Source organism: Dermacentor albipictus, chromosome 6 (assembly GCF_038994185.2).
Source record: "Dermacentor albipictus isolate Rhodes 1998 colony chromosome 6, USDA_Dalb.pri_finalv2, whole genome shotgun sequence".
Lineage (NCBI taxonomy): Eukaryota > Metazoa > Arthropoda > Arachnida > Ixodida > Ixodidae > Dermacentor > Dermacentor albipictus.
Genome location: NC_091826.1, coordinates 32,601,031 through 32,619,606, shown reverse-complemented (window position 1 = coordinate 32,619,606; position 18,576 = coordinate 32,601,031). Strand labels below are relative to the sequence as shown.

The 18,576-nt window shown below is 47.3% G+C and overlaps 3 protein-coding genes across 10 annotated transcripts in view; 1 reads left to right on the top strand and 2 right to left on the bottom strand.

Annotated features, from left to right (window-relative positions):
* LOC139061459 (sortilin-related receptor-like) overlaps positions 1-10,709 on the bottom strand; it is a 31,336-nt gene extending 20,627 nt beyond the window's left edge. Inside the window, exon 1 of the mRNA XM_070541454.1 lies at positions 9,843-10,709. Within this exon, the coding sequence (XP_070397555.1) occupies positions 9,843-10,496 (654 nt within the window). The 5' untranslated portion in view covers positions 10,497-10,709. The remainder of the gene's footprint in view (positions 1-9,842) is intronic.
* LOC139060943 (uncharacterized) overlaps positions 1-18,576 on the top strand; it is a 147,943-nt gene that overhangs the window by 47,842 nt on the left and 81,525 nt on the right. The gene's annotated exons all lie outside the window — the stretch shown is intronic.
* Positions 14,722-16,420, bottom strand: LOC135908336 (sortilin-related receptor-like). The gene has a single exon (XM_065440091.2). The coding sequence runs from the start codon at positions 16,162-16,164 to the stop codon at positions 14,800-14,802; it is 1,365 nt and encodes a 454-aa protein (XP_065296163.2). The 5' UTR covers positions 16,165-16,420; the 3' UTR covers positions 14,722-14,799.

Below are 18,576 nucleotides of genomic sequence, written 5' to 3'. Positions count from 1 at the left end.
GCAACTATATGCACACTTCAGGCGCAGTCCTGCCGTCGGCGTCGCCGTCGCCGTGAGCTTTCGTATGAGTGAAAGCGCGTGAGGGTGATCCGCGGTGAATGCGGTGCAATCCCGCGTGCGCGAGCGAGGAACCCGGCGATTTTTTCTTAGCAAGATTATGTAATGTTGCACTCAGTTTAAACCTGTACCTGTTATTTTTTTTTCGTTTCCCCATGACCACTTATTTGTCTTTCTAATACCTATGTTTGTGCTGCAATGCATAGCGCTGTTTTTACAAAGTGTTTTGTTATTTTGTTTCAGTGTGTATTCGGAAAATTGAAAATCTCTGTCTGTGTACTGTACTGCCAAGTTGATAAAGGGGGCAGGACCTCTGTCAAGCTTACAAGCTTTTAGTCCTGTCTCCTTCTCTGTCCAAGAGAAAAATAAAGACTGAATTGAAATTGAAAATGGATGCGTGCCCTCTCCTTTGGCGCGCTAGGCGGAGAAGGAGGGGCGTTCTTCTCCGGCGGCTGATAGGGTACCTCGAAGCCCTCCTCGCACACCGCTCCGTGGAGAGTAGAGACAACGACGGCGTCTACTGCGGCTTTGGCCACGCGATTCGCGCACGCTGTAGTAGACGCTTTTGGCGGACCCTGCAGGGACCCGTTGCCGGCGCTCGTGTGTCTTGAAAGCGATCTGCGACGTTGCCAAAGTGCGCGCCCACGTGGGCCTAATCTTGAAAGTGATCTGCGATGTTTGCAGAGTGCGCGTAGTGCCGGTAGCTTCGTGTGTGCAGTGCTTTCGACGTTTCGTTCGTGTTGAAGCGAGAGATGCGTGAAGGTTCATTCGCTTGCTGCTGCCGCTATTCCTCGCTCCAGAATTTTGACGGCGAGTTTCCGCGTTCATCGATCGAGATGCGTTCATATTTACGTGTGCGCGCGTGACACAGTGCTGGTTAATTTTAGTTAAAACACGTTGGTAGGCTAGTTGGTTTGAATCCATGATAGAATGTGTAAGCGCGACTGAATAAAGACGTAGGAAGAAGCCATCACACAAAGCGATGTCTCTGTGTGTATGTTTCCTTCTACGTCTTCGTTGAGTCACGCTTACACATTCTATCATTGTTGATTTAGTTATTGTACGAATGCTTACAGGTTTATACTGCCAATAAGGCTACTATCCTTACTTCGTACAGCGATCTACTAATGATATTCTATTGCAATAGATGTGTTCATCTTTGTTAGTAGTGACCCGCTTATGCCGCGGTATAACGTGTCATCAAAATTATCAGGGGAGGAGCAGCTTTGCCGATGGAGCCGTTCGTCTGAGGTAGCTGCTCGTAGTTGCCACCTGAAAAGCCCGCATTAGTTCTCCCAGTCGACTGTAAAATGTTTTTTGTGCGATAATGTCAGCAGTTGCCAGTATTAACATATACAAACAGGCATTTAGGCAGCTTTATTGATAGCGCATGCCTTTTGTTTTAGTATTTTCAGCATAGGCAGGAAAATGAGGGAAAAGCAGAGTTCGGCGTCACTAATTCTGTGCCATCGTTTCTAGATGGCGGATATCATACACACACACAAAAAACCGGCGTCTTTGCAGCAAAAGCACACTTCCTTTGAGGCTGCCCTGAAAAGGAAGCCTGAGCTCGGGCCAAACTCGGATGTCGGCTATTCAAATACATGTAAAGCGCAGAAACGGTTTTCTGAGATAGCCACTTGGTCAATTTTAATTACCTTTGTTGCGTTTGAGAGGGAAAGGTAAATCCTAGTGACTGTTGTAGGCAAAATTTTGATAAAGTACTCAGTCTTTAAACAGAACCAACGAAAATTTATGTGTCTAAAAAATAGAAGCACGAAGCTTACAAATTTGTAGCTCTCCACTCAGAGTAGATGTCACAGTACTGTGAATTGCATACGTTAGAGCATCCACAGCGGACAGATTTAGTAGAAAAAATTATATATGTAGAATAAATGAAATTTGTCCGCTTCAGATGTGCTATTAGATGCGAATTACGGAAATGCTATATCATTTTTCACTGCTGAGTTGCAAAGTTATAATCTTCAGTTTCATTTTCCTAGAATTGGTTGTTTCGGAAATTTTTATTATAACATTGGCGGCCTAAATAAAAACATTCGCAGGCTACCGTACCTAGACTTTGGCTCGTGATGCAGTATATATCACATAGAATCCCACAATATATAGGCAGTAACGTCTATTGCCCTTCCATAATCTAAATACGCCTATTGCGCGCTGATAAAGTGAGGCTAAAAACTGTAAAGTTATCTGGTCAGTGTCTCTTGGAATAAGAGTAAATGAGAGACGATCTATTTCAATGGTAATAGGTAAGCTGTTAGCAAGAACTCGTAACGATGGAGCGCGTATTGGTGAGATCGCTGTAATGGCGAGCAGCGAATTACGTTGAATAGGAGTACTTTAGAGCCAATATATTCGCCGCCCTTTCCTGCGTTGAGCGTCAGCGTGCCTCGGCGGTGTAACTGAGCGAACGAGCACAGCGAGAGATGAAAGAGCGAACGCGGAGGGCAGCGAGGGGATGAAGTACGGCGAGAGCGAAGAGAGCGCGAGGAGGTAGGCGGAGGAGGAGGAGGATGTAGCGGAAGCATGAGGAGGAACGCGGAGGAAGCCACCTTGAAGCACCACCAGATGGCGCTGACATCCGCTCATCCGGGGCAGCGGCGGCACCGGCCGTAGCGGGGGACAGAAAAAGAAAGAACCAGAAAGCTCGCCTTCGCGCATAGCCTTCGCCGCAAGTGTTTCCCAGTAAAGATTGCGGTTGCATAAGGTGCAGTTGCCGGTCTATATACAGGGTGTCGCAGCTGGCTTTAGCCAGAGCTTAAAGATATGCAAATGCCACGTGGCTGGACAGAACAAAGGTACTGTTGTTTGCTGTCGCTTGGAGATAATAAACTTTTTTCAATCTGCATATTTAGATAATTAGTGTTAAAAATTATTAACGTTCTCGAACATTATTATTAGCTGAAAAGTGTAAATGAGAAAATTGTAGAGCGTCATGAAAAACTCCCGGTACAGCTTTCTGTTACTTAATACGTGCTGTGCAAAAGTGTTTTTCCGAACGTGAAAGAAGCATGCGAATGTACCCAAAGTGCGTGATGCGACCATTCGCGTGGTAATTGTTAGTGCACTTGCAGGCTTCTTTCACGTTCGCAAAAACACTTATATGTAGCACGAATTGAGGAATAGAAAGCTGTATCGGGAGTTTTTCATGCCTCTCCACAATTTTCTCATTGACACTTTGCATCTAATTATGATGTTGAGTTGAGCAATTAACAAGACTAATTATCTAAATAGGCGGAATGAAAATATACTTTGAGTATCTCCAAGCGACGTCAGACAACATTACCATTGTTCTTTCCAGCTACGTGGCATTTGCCTATTTTTTAATCTCTGGCTAAAGTTAGGTGGGACACCCTATAGGGTCATGCGTCGTGGCTCCGCCAGGTAGTGCGGTTATCGAAACAATGCCTAAAGATATCGCGAAATGAAAACACGTATACAGCCACGATCAAATATCAGATTAGGGATTATCGCAAACGTCGGTGACCTTTTTATTTGATGGAACTTATTACGTATGTAATACGTCCCTGCGTAAGGTATCTGCATAGCGTCCAAAACAGTCATCAAAAACAGTATACAAGTACAAAAAAAATCACTGTATAATTATTACAGCAAACATCGCTCTAAGAGGGAGGCAAAAGGATACACTGCATGAGCAATGGAAACCACTTTGGTGGGAAGTCTCTTCGATCATAAATCTCCTTCCGTTGTGAAATCATTTGAATGAAATGTGACTGCGGAGATACAATTAGTTCTGCATTCATATCAAACATGCTAGTTTTCCATAAACTGCGCAAAGCCATGAGTGGCGGCTTCTCAAAAGCCACATCTTCAAATTTAGGAGGCATAAGATATGGTATCCTATGTGTATTTACATCAACACATCCTTTTAAAAAGTCCTTTGGAGAACATTCCAAAACAAAATGACGTCCTTGCAGTCAATGAGGCAGTGTTCTATAGTTTCGGGTACATTACAGAGAAGTCGTGACTCGTTCACTAAACAAGAAATAGATTTAGCTACTGAAAAATTACTGATATCATGGACGCCGGGTCCAGATGGCGATCCAGGCGATCTTAATAAAGCTTTTAAAACCATAATTACTCCCTTGCCACTCAAGACTTTCAGACTTGGTTTTGATCGGGATACTCTTCCTCCAAAATTCACTAGAAAACACCACGTTCATTCCAAAATGCACAGACAAAGAGAAACTGCGATCTGTCCAAGCGCATAGGGACCTACTACACTGTCTAATGTAGACTATAAAATTTTTGCAAAGGTATTATCAAACAGAATACAATTTGCAATGTCGATTCTTATTGGGTCTCACCAGAGCTGCGATCTAAAACGCCGCTCAATGGAAACGAACATACACATCGCCCATGCAGTAACGAAACATTGTTTCACTTCTCATGACCATCTAGCAATGCTCCGAGTAGACATAGCTAAGGCGTTTGATAGGGTCGGTCATTCTTTTCCGTTTTCTCTTCGTGAGCACACTAACGTCAGCTTCGTTATATCTGAAGGTGGAAAAATGTGCTATAACGGTTGCTCAACTAGTTTGATTGTTAATGGTCACCTGTTCAAGCCATTGTCCATTCGTTCCTCTGTGAAGCAAGTGTCCCTTGCCGCCATTACATTTTGCCCTTTACTAGAAATCACTGTGCTTAAACGTAATTCACTCTAGTATATTCATGGTTTAAGTTTTTACGGAACAGAGGTAAAAGTGCTGGAACATGCCGATAACCTCCCTTTCTTTTTTTTTTGTACGGACAATTTCAGTATCGGAACTATGGTGTCCAAGCTAGAGGAATTCGCCACCATCTCTGGTGCACGAATGAACTGTGCTAGGAGCTTGAGGCTGTGGTTTGGCTCATGGATCTTTAAGCCGAGACACTTTGCTGGTATTGAATGGTATTGTGAGCCACCACAATATCTGGGCGTTCCGTTGAATGCACATCAATCAAGTGCACACTGCTGGAGAGAATGTGTACCAACCCTATGGTGTTATGCCCAAAGATTCGTTCCGCATACTATCTCAATATTTGGCAGAGCTAACCCGTGAAACTTATTCTTCACAGCAAAGCTCTTCCAAGTGCTGCAAGTAATTTATTGTTCCAGGGTTTACATTCAGCCCTTTCACGGAAAGTTTGCAAACTTTATTTGGTCATTAGCTTATGAGCCGATGAGGCGTGGCATATTTTCAAACCAGTACTATAGTGCAGGCTGACTTGGCCTGGATCACCTTTATGTGGGATATGTTAGTGTCTCGTTTCTCCTTTCTTCGAGGAAGTTCTCACCCATTACGTTGGACATACTTGCAAGTTAACCTCGTCAACGTTTTACCATATTTAGTAATTTCTACAAATTTACTTTCCCGTCCATATTTGTAGGAATTCATGCATGAAGTGCACCTCTCAGTGGGCTGTCGGGCAGTGAAGTTCACAAATGAATACTTGTCTTCTATCTCGCGGAAAAAAAAATTGTATAAAGATCTAATTGATACGCTTTTTAAACCTACGTTACACCGATTTCTGTAAAATGCCTATTTTTCCACACTCCAAAACATCCTTCTGAAACGTGCATACTGAAACGCTACCTGTTAAACCCTGCTTAAGTAGGAAATGCACGTTTGTATCTTCGATCAACTGTCGGCTCTCAGCTAACCAAGGAGGCTAGCACATAGTAGAGCCAGGGCAAATTATTCGGCAACTCGAAGCACTGGGAACACTGAATATGGCAGATACGTTCTATGGAAGACCACAATGTGGAGCAAACCTGCATGAAAGGAACAAAACTTCACATCCACCGGTTGCTACGATGTCAATGTTTTGCGGAACACGCACAGCTGCTTCGGATTTGAAGCGTTACCATCGAGTGGGGTTGCAAATCTTTCACTTATCTGTTATACTACGCGTGGACGACACAAATGCTTGCGTTTCTGACAGGAAGCAAGTTGACGTGCACCGCAGGAGAAGTTATGCTTCGTTTGGAACTCTGTGGTTTGGAAAGCTTCAGCTTTGGAGTCGTGAAGATATGCTGAGCCTTTCGGCACGTGGAAACGATTAATTTACGCATTGGCGTTGCGTTACGTTGCTTTACGACATCCTGCAACATAAATTTCGGGACATGGCTAGTGTCCCGTGTGCCGGTGAAAATGGGTGTAAATACGCAGTTTCAAAGTAGCCACCACCGATCGCGTGACAACGCGTGAAGGGCTTTGCGCGCCCTCTGTGTTTGAAAAGACGAACTGTACGCGTTATTTTTCCGTTCGCCACCATAGGTGACGCTGTAGAGGGAATTTTTTTTCCGAAAGCCTTTTCTTGCAGAGTTTCATTTCTCTCGGTGTGAAGTTTCATAAACGTTTGCATGTACCGCCACGCTTTCACGCAAGTTATTGTTAAGTGGGAAATAGATGGATTAAAAAAAAAACATTTTACGCATAGCAGTGGTGAATGGCCGCAACTACTGACCAGTTGCATGCTGTTTCCAAAAGCAACAAATACTTTTTTAGTGAAGGTATGGTGTGGTAAGGACTTGAACATGATGTATAAGCGAAGTGTGCCTGTAGTGAAGTTTTTCACTGTGGTAGATTGTCAGCAGCCCGCGTTTAATTTCAATAGATTCAAATGGATGTTTGCGGCTTATTTCCTTGCTTATAGCAGTGGGTAGATGCATGCGATATCGTAGTTGTCACAAGTAGTTAAACGTTCAGAAGCGTCAAGTTGGGTGAGGAATCGATAGCTCCATTCCTATGAAGAGTAGAAAAATATTTGAGCAGCCAGGTAGGAATTCAAGAATAATGGCCGGATGGTTTGACTTCTCGCTTCTTCAGATTTCAGCTGTCTTTTACATCGTGAAGTTGTCTTTTACGTCACTGTATGTTATATTGTCATTTCACAAAAGACACTTTCATTCCGCCATTCGCATATTGCTTCCTACAAAATTCCTTTTGCTTACAGTGAGCGATGTTGGATATTCCTCTCTTCCTTCTCCTCTTTCAATCCCCTTTCCCACTTCCCCCGTGCAGGGCAGCTTACCGGGCTCAGCCCAGGTAATCTCCCTGCCTTTCCCTTATTACTTATCTCTGTACCTCTTAAGGAAGTAGGTTTTATGGAGAGTTTGATTTTAAATCATTTACGAACATCATGCTGAAAAGAGAGAAAGAAAGTATTGAATTTGCCCGAGTTTCTCAACATATGGTCCGTGAATTTAACAAACAGGCAGCTTTAACAGCAAGTTTACGTAATAATAGAATTGCCATTATTGGTGATCTGGCTCTTTCTACAAATAATGAATGTGGGTCCACTCTTCTGACTACTAGTATGCATTTAAAGGTACATACTATTACCAGTGAATACATATTAGTAAGTATGGGTAGTATGAAAGTGACCTCGCTAGTAAGTAGATGCCCTTTAAGAGCGCTCGACAACAATCGAGGGTTCTCTGGAAGTCTCAGCTTCGCGAAGAAACAACAAAAGGCACACTCCGCACCAGCAAATTTTCTAGACATAACACACATGATTTCTTAAAAAAACATAAAAAAACAAACATGGTACTTTATGTAAGCCACTTGTGCAATCAATGAATCCCAACCGTTCGAAGTTCAGTCTTTGTCTGAGGTTAGCCACTTCCGCTTCAAAGAAATAAAAAAGAAAAAGAAAGAAACGACACGTTAGGAAAGATGCGTATAATTTCCGCTTTATTTTCAAGAATTGTATTTCTTTTTCAGAAATGGATTATACATTATGGTTTTTGCGTAAAATAAAACAACGCCAGACATAACAATGAAATAAGTGACAAAGTTCACGTTTAAAAAAGTAATGCAGGAAAGATGCATTCTTTCTCACTACAATAGGACATTATACTGACTTACTCCAGCCGTAGCCAAGTCAGACGACGAGGAGAGCGGCCACGTTTTCTTCTGCCGAATAAGCGTGTCGTGTAATAGTTCAGCGTGATCCTTGCCGCAGTCGTCAAGTCGTTTGTCAACGTCTACATGTTACATTAAGCTCATTCAATGAACCCTGTGGCCGGTGCATGCGATAGTTGCATTTGCTTCACTGCCATGCACCTTTCAATTTTCGCGTTGCATGTGATAACATTTGCGGGTCTTCACACCAACTAGAAGCACAATATGAACTCGTAGAAAGTGACCTTATACGAATGTAACGCCGGAATTTGCGAAAAGGAGACAAAGTTTCATTAAAAGTATGAAAATACTCGCACTAACACTGTTCTAGTAACGAGATGCCGAGAAATAAGTACGAAAGAAAGCCTTGTTTCCAGAATAAACACCGAAGCATAGCAGAGCTACAGTCCTAGAAGATTAGAACAGAAAGTTGTCATCGCTATTCCGAGTCTTCTTGCAGTGAGTGCTTCACTGAGGGACGTGTGCATAACGCTTCCCGCATGTGCGTACGCAGCACACTGACACACTGTGATGACAGCGAAAAAACAATCAGTCCGAATGAAAATCCCGGAGAATCTCTCCGAAGGAGCAGGTGATTATGTTCCGTATAACTTTCAGATTTATTTCACCATCATTGCATTTGCAAGAAATGGTGATGTTTGAGAGCAGAACGACAAGGATTCGCGGGAGGTCCTGGCAAAGCCTGTACGCTCTATTTCAAGTACTATTATAAACGGCAAGAAGTGACCATCATCATGCAGGCGAACACTAAAAGGCATTCGAAAGATGAGTAGTTAGGTTTTAAGGCGCGAATGCTGATATTGTCAGGATACAAAGGGCCATGAGATACAGACTGGAACAAGAAAGGCAGGAATATTTTTCTAGTTCAAGTATTTCATTTTGATTCCTTCCGCCACTTGGCTGAAGCGCTGTCAGGTAACTCTGTGCAACTCTGGAGAGCGTGAGTTGTCGACACAGTATTATTGAGGTGTTGGTAGACAAACACTGGACCTACAGCGACTGAATAGACAGTGCTTGACTAGGTATGCCTCTATGAAGGCGGCAAATCATAAGGCGTCTGTCTCTGCGTACTTTCGTGACAGCTTATAGTGCAGTAAAGTCTTTGTCACTACCGATATTTCGTGGAAACGCAAGCTCTTCTGGAACGATCTCACAATTTCGCCGGAGACGTGTGTCTTAATTTTGAAGATTAACCAGATTGCGTCCAACTGGCTTTGGCAATCTTCAGACACATCACGCACTGCAACCTCAAAGTAGTCACTGACCGCTGCGAACACATTCGCTTCTCGTTGAAGCTGGCTCAACTCTAGAGTGGAGTGAAAATTTTATTGTTAATCAAGCGCAGGAGTGATGCATCGCACCTAGGTGACCAGGAGCCCTAAGGGCTCTGGCGGCCTATTCAGCCTGCTGAATGACCTGGGCCTGGCGGTCTGTGCAGTACTTCTTGAACAACAATGCAACGCCATAGTAAGGGCTATCGCAACGCAAGTTCAGAAATATTTCCTCTTGGAAGTTCAGCTTCCACGAGGAAGTGATTGTCTTTCTTAGCTGCACGACCGGGCCTATAATGAATCGTGCCGACTGTCGCAGGGCGTCAAAATCCTGAAGCAATGGTCGTTAGCGCATGAAACGTCGTACCTGACGCAGGTCGTACTTCCGCACTCCTTTTGGTCGGATCCGTACGTTTGTGCAGTCTTCGTGACCGTCCCATCGAGACTTCATCGAAAAGCAAGCGCTGGCGGCAATCCCACAGTCAAGCTCGTCGTCGTGGCCCACCCTTGCAAAACACACGTTCGAAAATGTTCGTCCGATCCGTCCTGGCAGTCGCGGTGGTTATTGCAGCGTAGCGAACTCGGGATGCATTCGCAGCTGCCGCGCGTGAAGTTTGACGACGAGCACGTTTCGCGCGGGGCAGTTCTCTTCGTCCGACCCATCGCCGCAGTCTTCGTCACCGTCGCATCTCCAAGCCCGCGGGACGCATCGGCCGTTTCCGCAAGCGAACTCCGTCTCCTTCGAACAGGTCACATTCGGGCAGTCTTCTTCGTCAGAGGCGTCGGCACAGTCGCGAACTTTGTCGCAGCGCCACTCGGCGGGAATACAAGCGCCTGTGCGGTTCTTGCACGCGAAGTGATCCGGATGACAAGCCTCGGACCCGCACATTGTCTCGCTTTCGTCCGAGAGGTCGTCGCAGTCGGGCCTGCCGTCGCACCGCTGCCAGCTCGAGATGCACTGGCCGTCTTGGCACCGGAACTCCGTCGCCGAACACCGGCGGCTTCGTGAGCAGTCGCTTTCGTCGGAGCCGTCGTCGCAGTCGTTTATGCCGTCGCAGAGACACGCCGCCCGAATGCAGTTTCCGTCGCTTGCGCACTTGAACTCATTTGTCAAGCAAGGGTCCGATCTTCGAGCAACCTGAACGCTGTAGGTCACCGCTGTGGTGAGAGCGCCGAGGAAGACTGACAGAGACAGGAGCGTTGCAGGAACGGCAGACATGACGGCACCGGTCCCTCGGACAGCTGGTGTTCAAAAGAATAGAAATCTTAGGAAAATGTGATCTGCTGGCTTGAGCCACTAAAGGTGATGATGCTGTCGTGTGGTGACGCCGTGTTTGCAAGCCTCTGGACTGCGGAACGGTTTTGAAAAGGCTCGAGCTTGAGCGCGTCCTGGTGTCGGTTGAGCTCCGAGACTCTCGCAGCGCAGTCCGCGTGCCCTGTATTTCCAGCCTTATTGCAACGCGTTTTGCAACGCCTGGTGAGGAAAGGCTGCGTCACTCTGTTGCTGATGCGTGATATACGTGAGGAACTGACGGGTGCTTTTTTCACTGATCTCGAACGAGAGTCAAGTAGCATGGATGTTGCGAACTGTTATGAGCTTGCTTTTCGCGGTCATCAGATATGTGCGAGGAATGTGCGACTTTTGTACAGGGGCTCAGGTCTTACGAGCCAGAGAAATCTATCTGCCTTGCGCTCGAGATTTAACTTTGTTTTTTCAAGACGCTCGCGAGGGTGCGTAACATAAGTCTCCCTACACAAGAAGAAAGCATTATTTCAGCGCATCGGCCCAAGCCATAAATAAAGCCGATTGCTGCCGCAGGCTGCAATCAGCTGCCTCAGGCTGCACTTCCGTTCTAGAAAGACCTTGCCCGACAGAGTATCGGGTAGCACTCGGGTGCAGTGGCCTACCACTCAGTGTTGCAAGGGGCGCGCAATCTTCACGGATTATTTCGGCAACAGCGCCGAGAGAAAGTTAGGAGAAATTATTATCGAAAAGGCCAATTGGTTTCCCTGCTGTTTGACCAGGCTGCTTTGCGTAGGGAAAGGAGGAGAGGGGGCAGAAAATAGCAATGGAAGAAGAGAATGAGGGCAGCGAGAACGGAGGCGAAAGTAGAATAACCACGCGACACAGTGCTTTACTGAGCCTCGAGTTCAGTTTGGTGGCCTGCAGTGCGTGGAAAAGGGCCGAGTTTTTCAACCCGTACTACGATACGTCGGCCTTTGAGAACTCATCTACGCGTACGCCAAAGAGACAGACCTGAGTAAAAGAGGCTATTTCTTCTCTGCCTCGCCTATCGCACCCCTGGGAGTTTTCTGTCGTGTTTTCACTCCTGGACAGGAAGAATCTGTGAGGTATGAAATAAATGTGAGATACGCTGGCTCTACATAAAATATGACCAATTACACTTTTCAGATGAGCTATCCACGCGAAACTCACGAAAGTGTCGGCAAGTATGGGAGTGAGTGAATGAGTGAAAACTTTATTGAGCTCTGGCAATTGTGTTGTTCTGCGGCTGGGGCGGATTCTTCAGGAGAGTGTGAAATTTTTTGTGAGGACCGTATGGTATTTTTGCTGCATCAGCTGTGTGTAACCAGCCAAATCTTCGACGTAAGAATGCAAATTTTTTTAAGAACCTTGCGTTTTTCTGTAATAACATTGGAGTGTGGCCAGAGGAACTTTCGACGGCACCGCACGGACTCGCACTTACCCTACATCATGGGTCCGGTATGCAAGTTTTTATGTGGGCTCGGGCAAGGCTGTGATGTTGGATCTTCGGCCTGAGGTCGTGCTTGAGTTGGGCTCGTATTAGGTCCGGTTATGATATTCGTAACTTAACAAGACTGTCAACTGTAAAGATCGCCCCCCTTACTGAATTTTTTGGTCAGTGACACCTGTCGACCTGCGGCGAATATTAAGTCAAGCTAAAGTGGCAGTTTAGTGCGCGAGAAGCCTTAAAGAATCCTTAAGGCGTCAATATTATCACGAACAGAGCCTTCATAATCAAGAAATTGCGGTAAATGCAGGACATAGAGACTCCCGCAGGACGTTCAAGCACTTGTTCGGTGACGAAAGCCCTTGCTGAGTTAAATTCTGTCACTAGTACTAAAATACTGGTTTCAAAAAAAAACGTCCTTGTATTGTATTATAAGATGACATAAAATGCTACTTCTCCAGTTCTACTTCATTTTTAGAAAAAAAAAAACTCGATGAATTTACTCTTGACGACGCGGGCGGTCGAAAGGCTTCGTTTTCGCTCGACCCTGAGCCGCCCACGCTTTCGCGTTTCACTAGTTGGGTTATCGCGTAATGCCGCGCTGGTTTTGCGAGCTCGCGAAACTCGCACGAACTGCAAGTAGCAGAGAATTCAACTTCCATGTGATGCCGTGGCATCGATGCCCGTACGGCCTACGCCCCTTCACCAAAAAGCAGCTGCAGCGGCGGATCCGCCGCGCTGTCTACTCTGACTTGGCTCGGTACCGCCGTCTGTCGGGCGCCGTTTTACTCACCGACGGCAGCAAATGGTGGTGATGGCGTTTGCGACGTCACCACTTCCCCGGTTGGGTGGCGGGAGATTTGAATTTCTAAAAGGTAATCGGACTCTTAAGATGTAATTTTCTCGTAAACGAAGTCTTTTCTTGGCACGAAATGAACATTACGAGGTTTCTGAAACGGTATGTAAACAGTCCAAGTCGACTTAATATTTGTCTTTAACGTCCTTAATGCCCCCAAAAAATTAACAATTAAAATATGGGGGTTTACGTGCCAAAACCACTTTGATTATGAGGCACGCCGTAGTGGAGGGCTCCAAATTTCGACTACCGGGGTTTTTTTTAACGTGCACCTAATTCTAAGTACACGGGTGTTTTCGCATTTCGCCCCTATCGAAATGCGGCCTCCGTGGCCGGGATTCGATCCCGCGACCTCGTACTCAGCAGCGCAACACGCTTAATGCCAAGTAACGTCACGAGCACTAATATCGGAGCCGTTAATTTGTGCCCCGCTTAAAAAAAAATAAAATAAGTTCTCTTGAGGAATAACGGAAATGCACAACTAGAAACTACACTTTGCGTTAATGTCTAAGTTGTTTAAGATGCCATAAATACAGTTGAAAAGTTGAACCATTGCCGTAGTTGATTTATTTCACACATGAAATGTTTACATTGCAGTATAATTAAATAAACTTGCAGCGAAAGCCTTAAAAATATTTCCGAGGCCAATGAAGAACAAGCAGTCTTCCAGCTTTTTATAACGGCATCAAATACTGATTTACCTATAATGCTTGTCATGTCGGATCATTTGCTGTATTTGTCATGTTATGCTACCGGTCACAATAATTTTCACTACAGGGTTTTTAATCCTGGAAACGCAAAATTCAAATAACCCATAGTGAGCGAGAAGAAAGAAATCAGAGTGGCCGATTTTTATTACTTACATTACAAGGCTCCTTGTGAAATAACGCGGAGTGTCATTTCACGGGGGTACTGAGAGGTTCGAGCTTTTTTTTGACGGAACTTCGCACTTGAAGCAAGAAATGTACAATCGTTGTTACAGAAAGAGAAAGGAAGCCAAATAAATTTCTTCTAATCTGTTCACCAGAACAGTTTGCACGTTTTCTCCGTCAATTCAGCTGGCTGCAGGAAGCTTAATCCATTTTAAGCTTCCAAATTTGCACTTTACGAGTAAGAGCAGCGATAGAAATTCAAATAATTGTTACATGCATTTTAAGATATATGCCTTAGGCGACACGGTCCTACGATGCGGCTTACATGATTAATCTGAGCTCTCTGCACCGATCCATAGAAAGATATTCCCTCAACAAAGAATATTCCACTCCAAGCGCAAATGAAAGATCTCATTAGGGCCGCCAGGGCTATTTGGCTACCTTGCCTCGTTAGGTATTTTTCTTATACACGTACATCTTTTGGAATGTTGCGATGTCTTAAGAAATCTCTGGACAAGCAGCGAATACAGAGGTACCCATCAATCTAAAAGAAGGCTTCTGCTTTTGAGCAAGATGCCACGAAATTGAACAGCAGGGGTGCTTGGTGTTTGTGGGCAGCTGAGAACTTGAACAGATTTCGCTGTTAGGCTAGTTGGTACACAATGCTTACACGATTAAAAGAAGACCAGCGCCAGAAAAGGGACAAGAAAGGAAGGCTTAAGCCTAACTGGGAGTACGGAGAACATCTGGTCATCTGGCACTCAATGCCTACGACACTGGCATTGCAAACACTTGTTGCGGTGGCCAGAATGAAAAATACGTTAAGTAGAATTCTGTTAAAAATTTCGTTAGAGAATGCATTTGCGTTCGACAACAACAAAGTTACGATAGAAACCATCCTCGATGATTGTCTATGTCAATACGAGGCATTTTCTCCCCGCTTGGTCTCGGCGCGTGCAATCTAACGTACAAAATGACATTCGCTTTATAACACGCAACATTGGTGACCTCACATGAAAGGGGACGTCGCGGACGAGCGAGTAACGCTCCTTGGCTTCATCGGGGCAGTCGGGGCGGAGGTCACACCAAAGGTTGACTGAGAAGCAGTCCGCAACCCGAGAAGCACGAAATACCGGCGATGGAGCAGTTCTCGGAGCGTTCCTGGGCACCGGCACAGTCTCTTTCGTCGCTTCCGTCGAAGCAGTCGTCGTCGCCGTCGCATCTCCAGTGCTTCAGTACGCACCTGCCGTTATCGCACCGGAAGAAGTTTCCTCGACAATGGGAGGCCCACTTGGCGCAGCGCCGCCTCTCGTCCCTGGCGTCCGAGCAGTCTACGTGCCCGTTGCACCGTTGCTCGTCGCCTATGCAGATGAAGCTGTCGTTGTGCGAATAGCAGGGAAACTGGCCCGCCGTAGGGCAAATCGACCTATACACGAGGCACAATCCCACGAATTCGTCCGCTCCGTTTGGGCAGTCCTCTTTGTCGTTGCACGTCCACTGTAGCGGAATGCAGCGCCCTCCCGGGCAGCTGTACTCTCCCACGTCGCAGAGGCGGTCTTCGCAACCTACTTCGTCGGAGCCGTCGACGCACTGCGTTTGCCCGTCGCAAACGGACGTCCCAGGCAGGCACGTAACTGAGCCCCCGTAAGTGCGTCTACATGCGAACTGGCCCGACGGGCAAGGCGTATCACTCACACAGCCCACCCAGTCTTCGTCCGAACGGTCTTCGCAGTCCGGTTTACCGTCACAGCTCAGCGCTGCAGGTATGCACTGATGTAAGTCGACGCACGTAAACTCGTTCTCTGAGCATGATGGTTTGGGTCTAGTGCAGTTCTTCTCGTCTACGGCGCCGTCACAGTCAATGTCACCGTTGCATCGCTTCCGTGTGGGGACGCAGACAAAGGAACCGAGAGACTTGCAAAGAAAGTTGTCGGGAGGGCAGGTAAAACGTTCGTTGCACATGGCACCATCCTCGTCGGAACTGTCAAGGCAGTCGGGGTGGCCGTCGCATCGCCAAGTCGACGAAATGCAGCGGCTCTCGTTCCTGCAGGCGAACTCGGTTTCCGGGCATTTAGGCGAATCGGTACAGTTCCTTTCGTCCGAGCCGTCTGCGCAGTCTTGTTGGCCGTCGCACCTCCAAGCTGCCCGGATGAAACGACCGCCATTTTCGCAACGGAGTCCTTCATCGAAAGACGTCCTGCTTGAGTTGCAGTCCTGCTCGTCAGATCCGTCTTGGCAATCATACATTCCGTCGCATTGAAGTTTTCCGGGCAGGCAGTTCCCAGCAGTTATGCACCTGAACTGCTTCTCGGAACACGTGGTGGTTTCGTCCGCCCTCTCGGCCACTGAGTATGGCAACGCAGGGGCCAGAAACAAGAAGGGTACGAACGTTGCAGCCAAAATAGACCCCAGCCACAGAGACTTGCTGTTCGGTGAGGTGGCCATGCTGGTACTGGAAATGACCTTTGCTTCTGCAGGGGTGGATTGTCTAGAGCCGCACTAGCTTGACTTCGCAGCGAATTGCAGTAACTAGCTCGAGGCAGTTGCTTTCCACCTCAAACAGCGTTTCTTCGGTAAGAGAGCGCGGCGTATCTTTAGCTGCGATAATTTATAGCCGCGCTTGTTCCCAGACAAAAATAGGCGTTTCTGTCAGAGCCCTGTTCACTTCCTCCCCTTTCCCGTTGTCAGCTACGACTGGCGCACGATAACTTCGGAAGCGAGTGCTACGACCTCGAGGTTTGCTCCCACTTGCCGCACGACAGGAAGTTGCACGCTTCTGGATGAGATTGATACGGAGCTATTAGCGCGGCTGCGATTACTGACGCCAACCTTCCTGCACTCCACGGATGTTCACATCCAATTATGGAAACTGGCTGACTTGCCTGTTCTTATAATTGGCTGTTATCAGGCGGACGGACGGACGGACGAACGGACAGACGGACAGACAGACGGACAGACAGACAGACAGACGGACGGACGGACAGACAGACAGACGGACGGACGGACGGACGGACGGACAGACGGACGGACAGACGGTGTTACATATGGGGCTGTTTCCTGCGCCTACTTCGAGTCCCCAGACCACATTGAATCGCAGCACAACTAATTGTGAAGCGCAGAAACGCGGAAAGCACACTCCAGAGGAGCGCTCGAGCAAACAAGTTGAAGGCCCCCACTTCGTACGCCGCCGGTGAGCTATTCAATCCTTGGCTCTTCCAGAAAGCGAGGGGATAGCCCGGCACTGTTCCAGGTAACATGAGTCCTGAAGCCAGACGGCTGTGATGTACCGAGAAGGCCTGGCAGCGTCGCACCGGTCGCCTTTGAAGAAGGCATTTGCAAGCGAGCGGAGCCGTACCGCCGGGACTAGGTGGGCCCTCGGACAATGGGGCCCAAGCGTCCCCCCTTGTTCGCCTTTGAAGAAGACATTTCCAAGCCAGCGGAGTCATACCGCCTCGAGCAGGTGGGCCCTCGGACAATGGAGCCCAAGCGTCCCCCCATGTCCGCCTTTGAAGAGCGCATTGCAAGTCAGCAAGGCAAGACCGCAGGGAGCCGCCGGGTGTGACACCGCCGCACGGGCGCCTACCATTGGCCGAAAATGGCGTCATCTGAGCGGACTCTCCCATTGGCCGAACATGACGCGACTTCCAGTCCTCGAAGGGTTTAAAAGAAGCATTCCAGAGATTCCAGAGCATTCCCTGATTGACCTCTCTTGAACTTCTTGCCGCGGGCCGAAGCGTCCGAGTTGCTGCCGGCCCGTAATGACTGTACGACTGTTACTTGACTCTCACCTCTCTGTATATAATGTAAAATAAATCCTCCCAAGTTTGTTTTCATCCCGAAGTCCGTCCTTCAACACCTACAACTGGTGGCAGTGGTGGGATCACCTCCGAATGCAACAGCTGGTGGCAGCGCTACGGATCAACTTTCGTCGAGAGAAATCCTAAGGAACCGGGAAGAGCGAAGAAGAGAGAGCCTTCGTCGAAAGAGGTCCGAAGAAACTGGGAGTAGCGAAGAAGAGCGAGCCTTCGACCCAGGGAGTCCGGAGGAACCGGGAACAGCGGACAAATGAACCGGATGGCAGGGTGCTGCAACCGTGAGCGCGCGGTTTTTTCCTTTTGATTCGCCAGACTCGAATGTTGTGTGTTAATGTTGATAGTTCTGGGAATCGGGAGTTTTTTGCATTGTGTGTTTGCACAAATTAAGGAAAACAGTTCTAACCACCTGTCGGGGCAGCTGCCATGGATCTTAGAAGGTTGACGAGGTTAGACTTGTTGTTGGTGTGCGACGATTTGGGAGTTGAGGCGGACGAACGGATGAAAACGCCAGCTATCATAAAGGCGATTAACGATAGTGGCAATGATGACAAAAGCATTGAGCTTGCTTGGGAGGTGATACCGGAGCCACGGGAGCGTGAGCGTCGTGAACGTGAGAGTGAGCGTAAGCGTGAAGAACGCGAGAATGAATGGAAGCATGAGCTTCAAGAACTTACTCTTAGCTGGGAGCATCACGAACGTGAGAATGAACTCGAACGTGAGTATCAGGAACGTAAGCGTGAGCGTGAGCAAAAGTATGAGAGAGAGAAGGCAGCACTGATCAAAGAGATACAGTATTGTGATCAGTTAATGGCGCAGAGACAACGGGTGTCTGAGGATTCTGTAGGTAGTACAGAGCGAAAGAATGAAGCAGCATCGAGCGGATTTTCGCCAAAAGCCGACGAGAAGAGTAGTGCCTATGAGATTGGCTGCAGATTCATAAGTGAAGGGAAAAGGCTAGCTGCTAACGATACCTTAGTGGCAACAGAGGCCGTTAAAGGCCGCAAGGAGAGCGACGAGGTGCTGTGCCAACAGATGACTGTAG

What these genes read in the sequence shown, in the direction of transcription:
- LOC135908336 (XM_065440091.2), bottom strand. Translation starts at nt 16,164, where the DNA reads ATGGCCACCTCACCGAACAGCAAGTCTCTGTGGCTGGGGTCTATTTTG.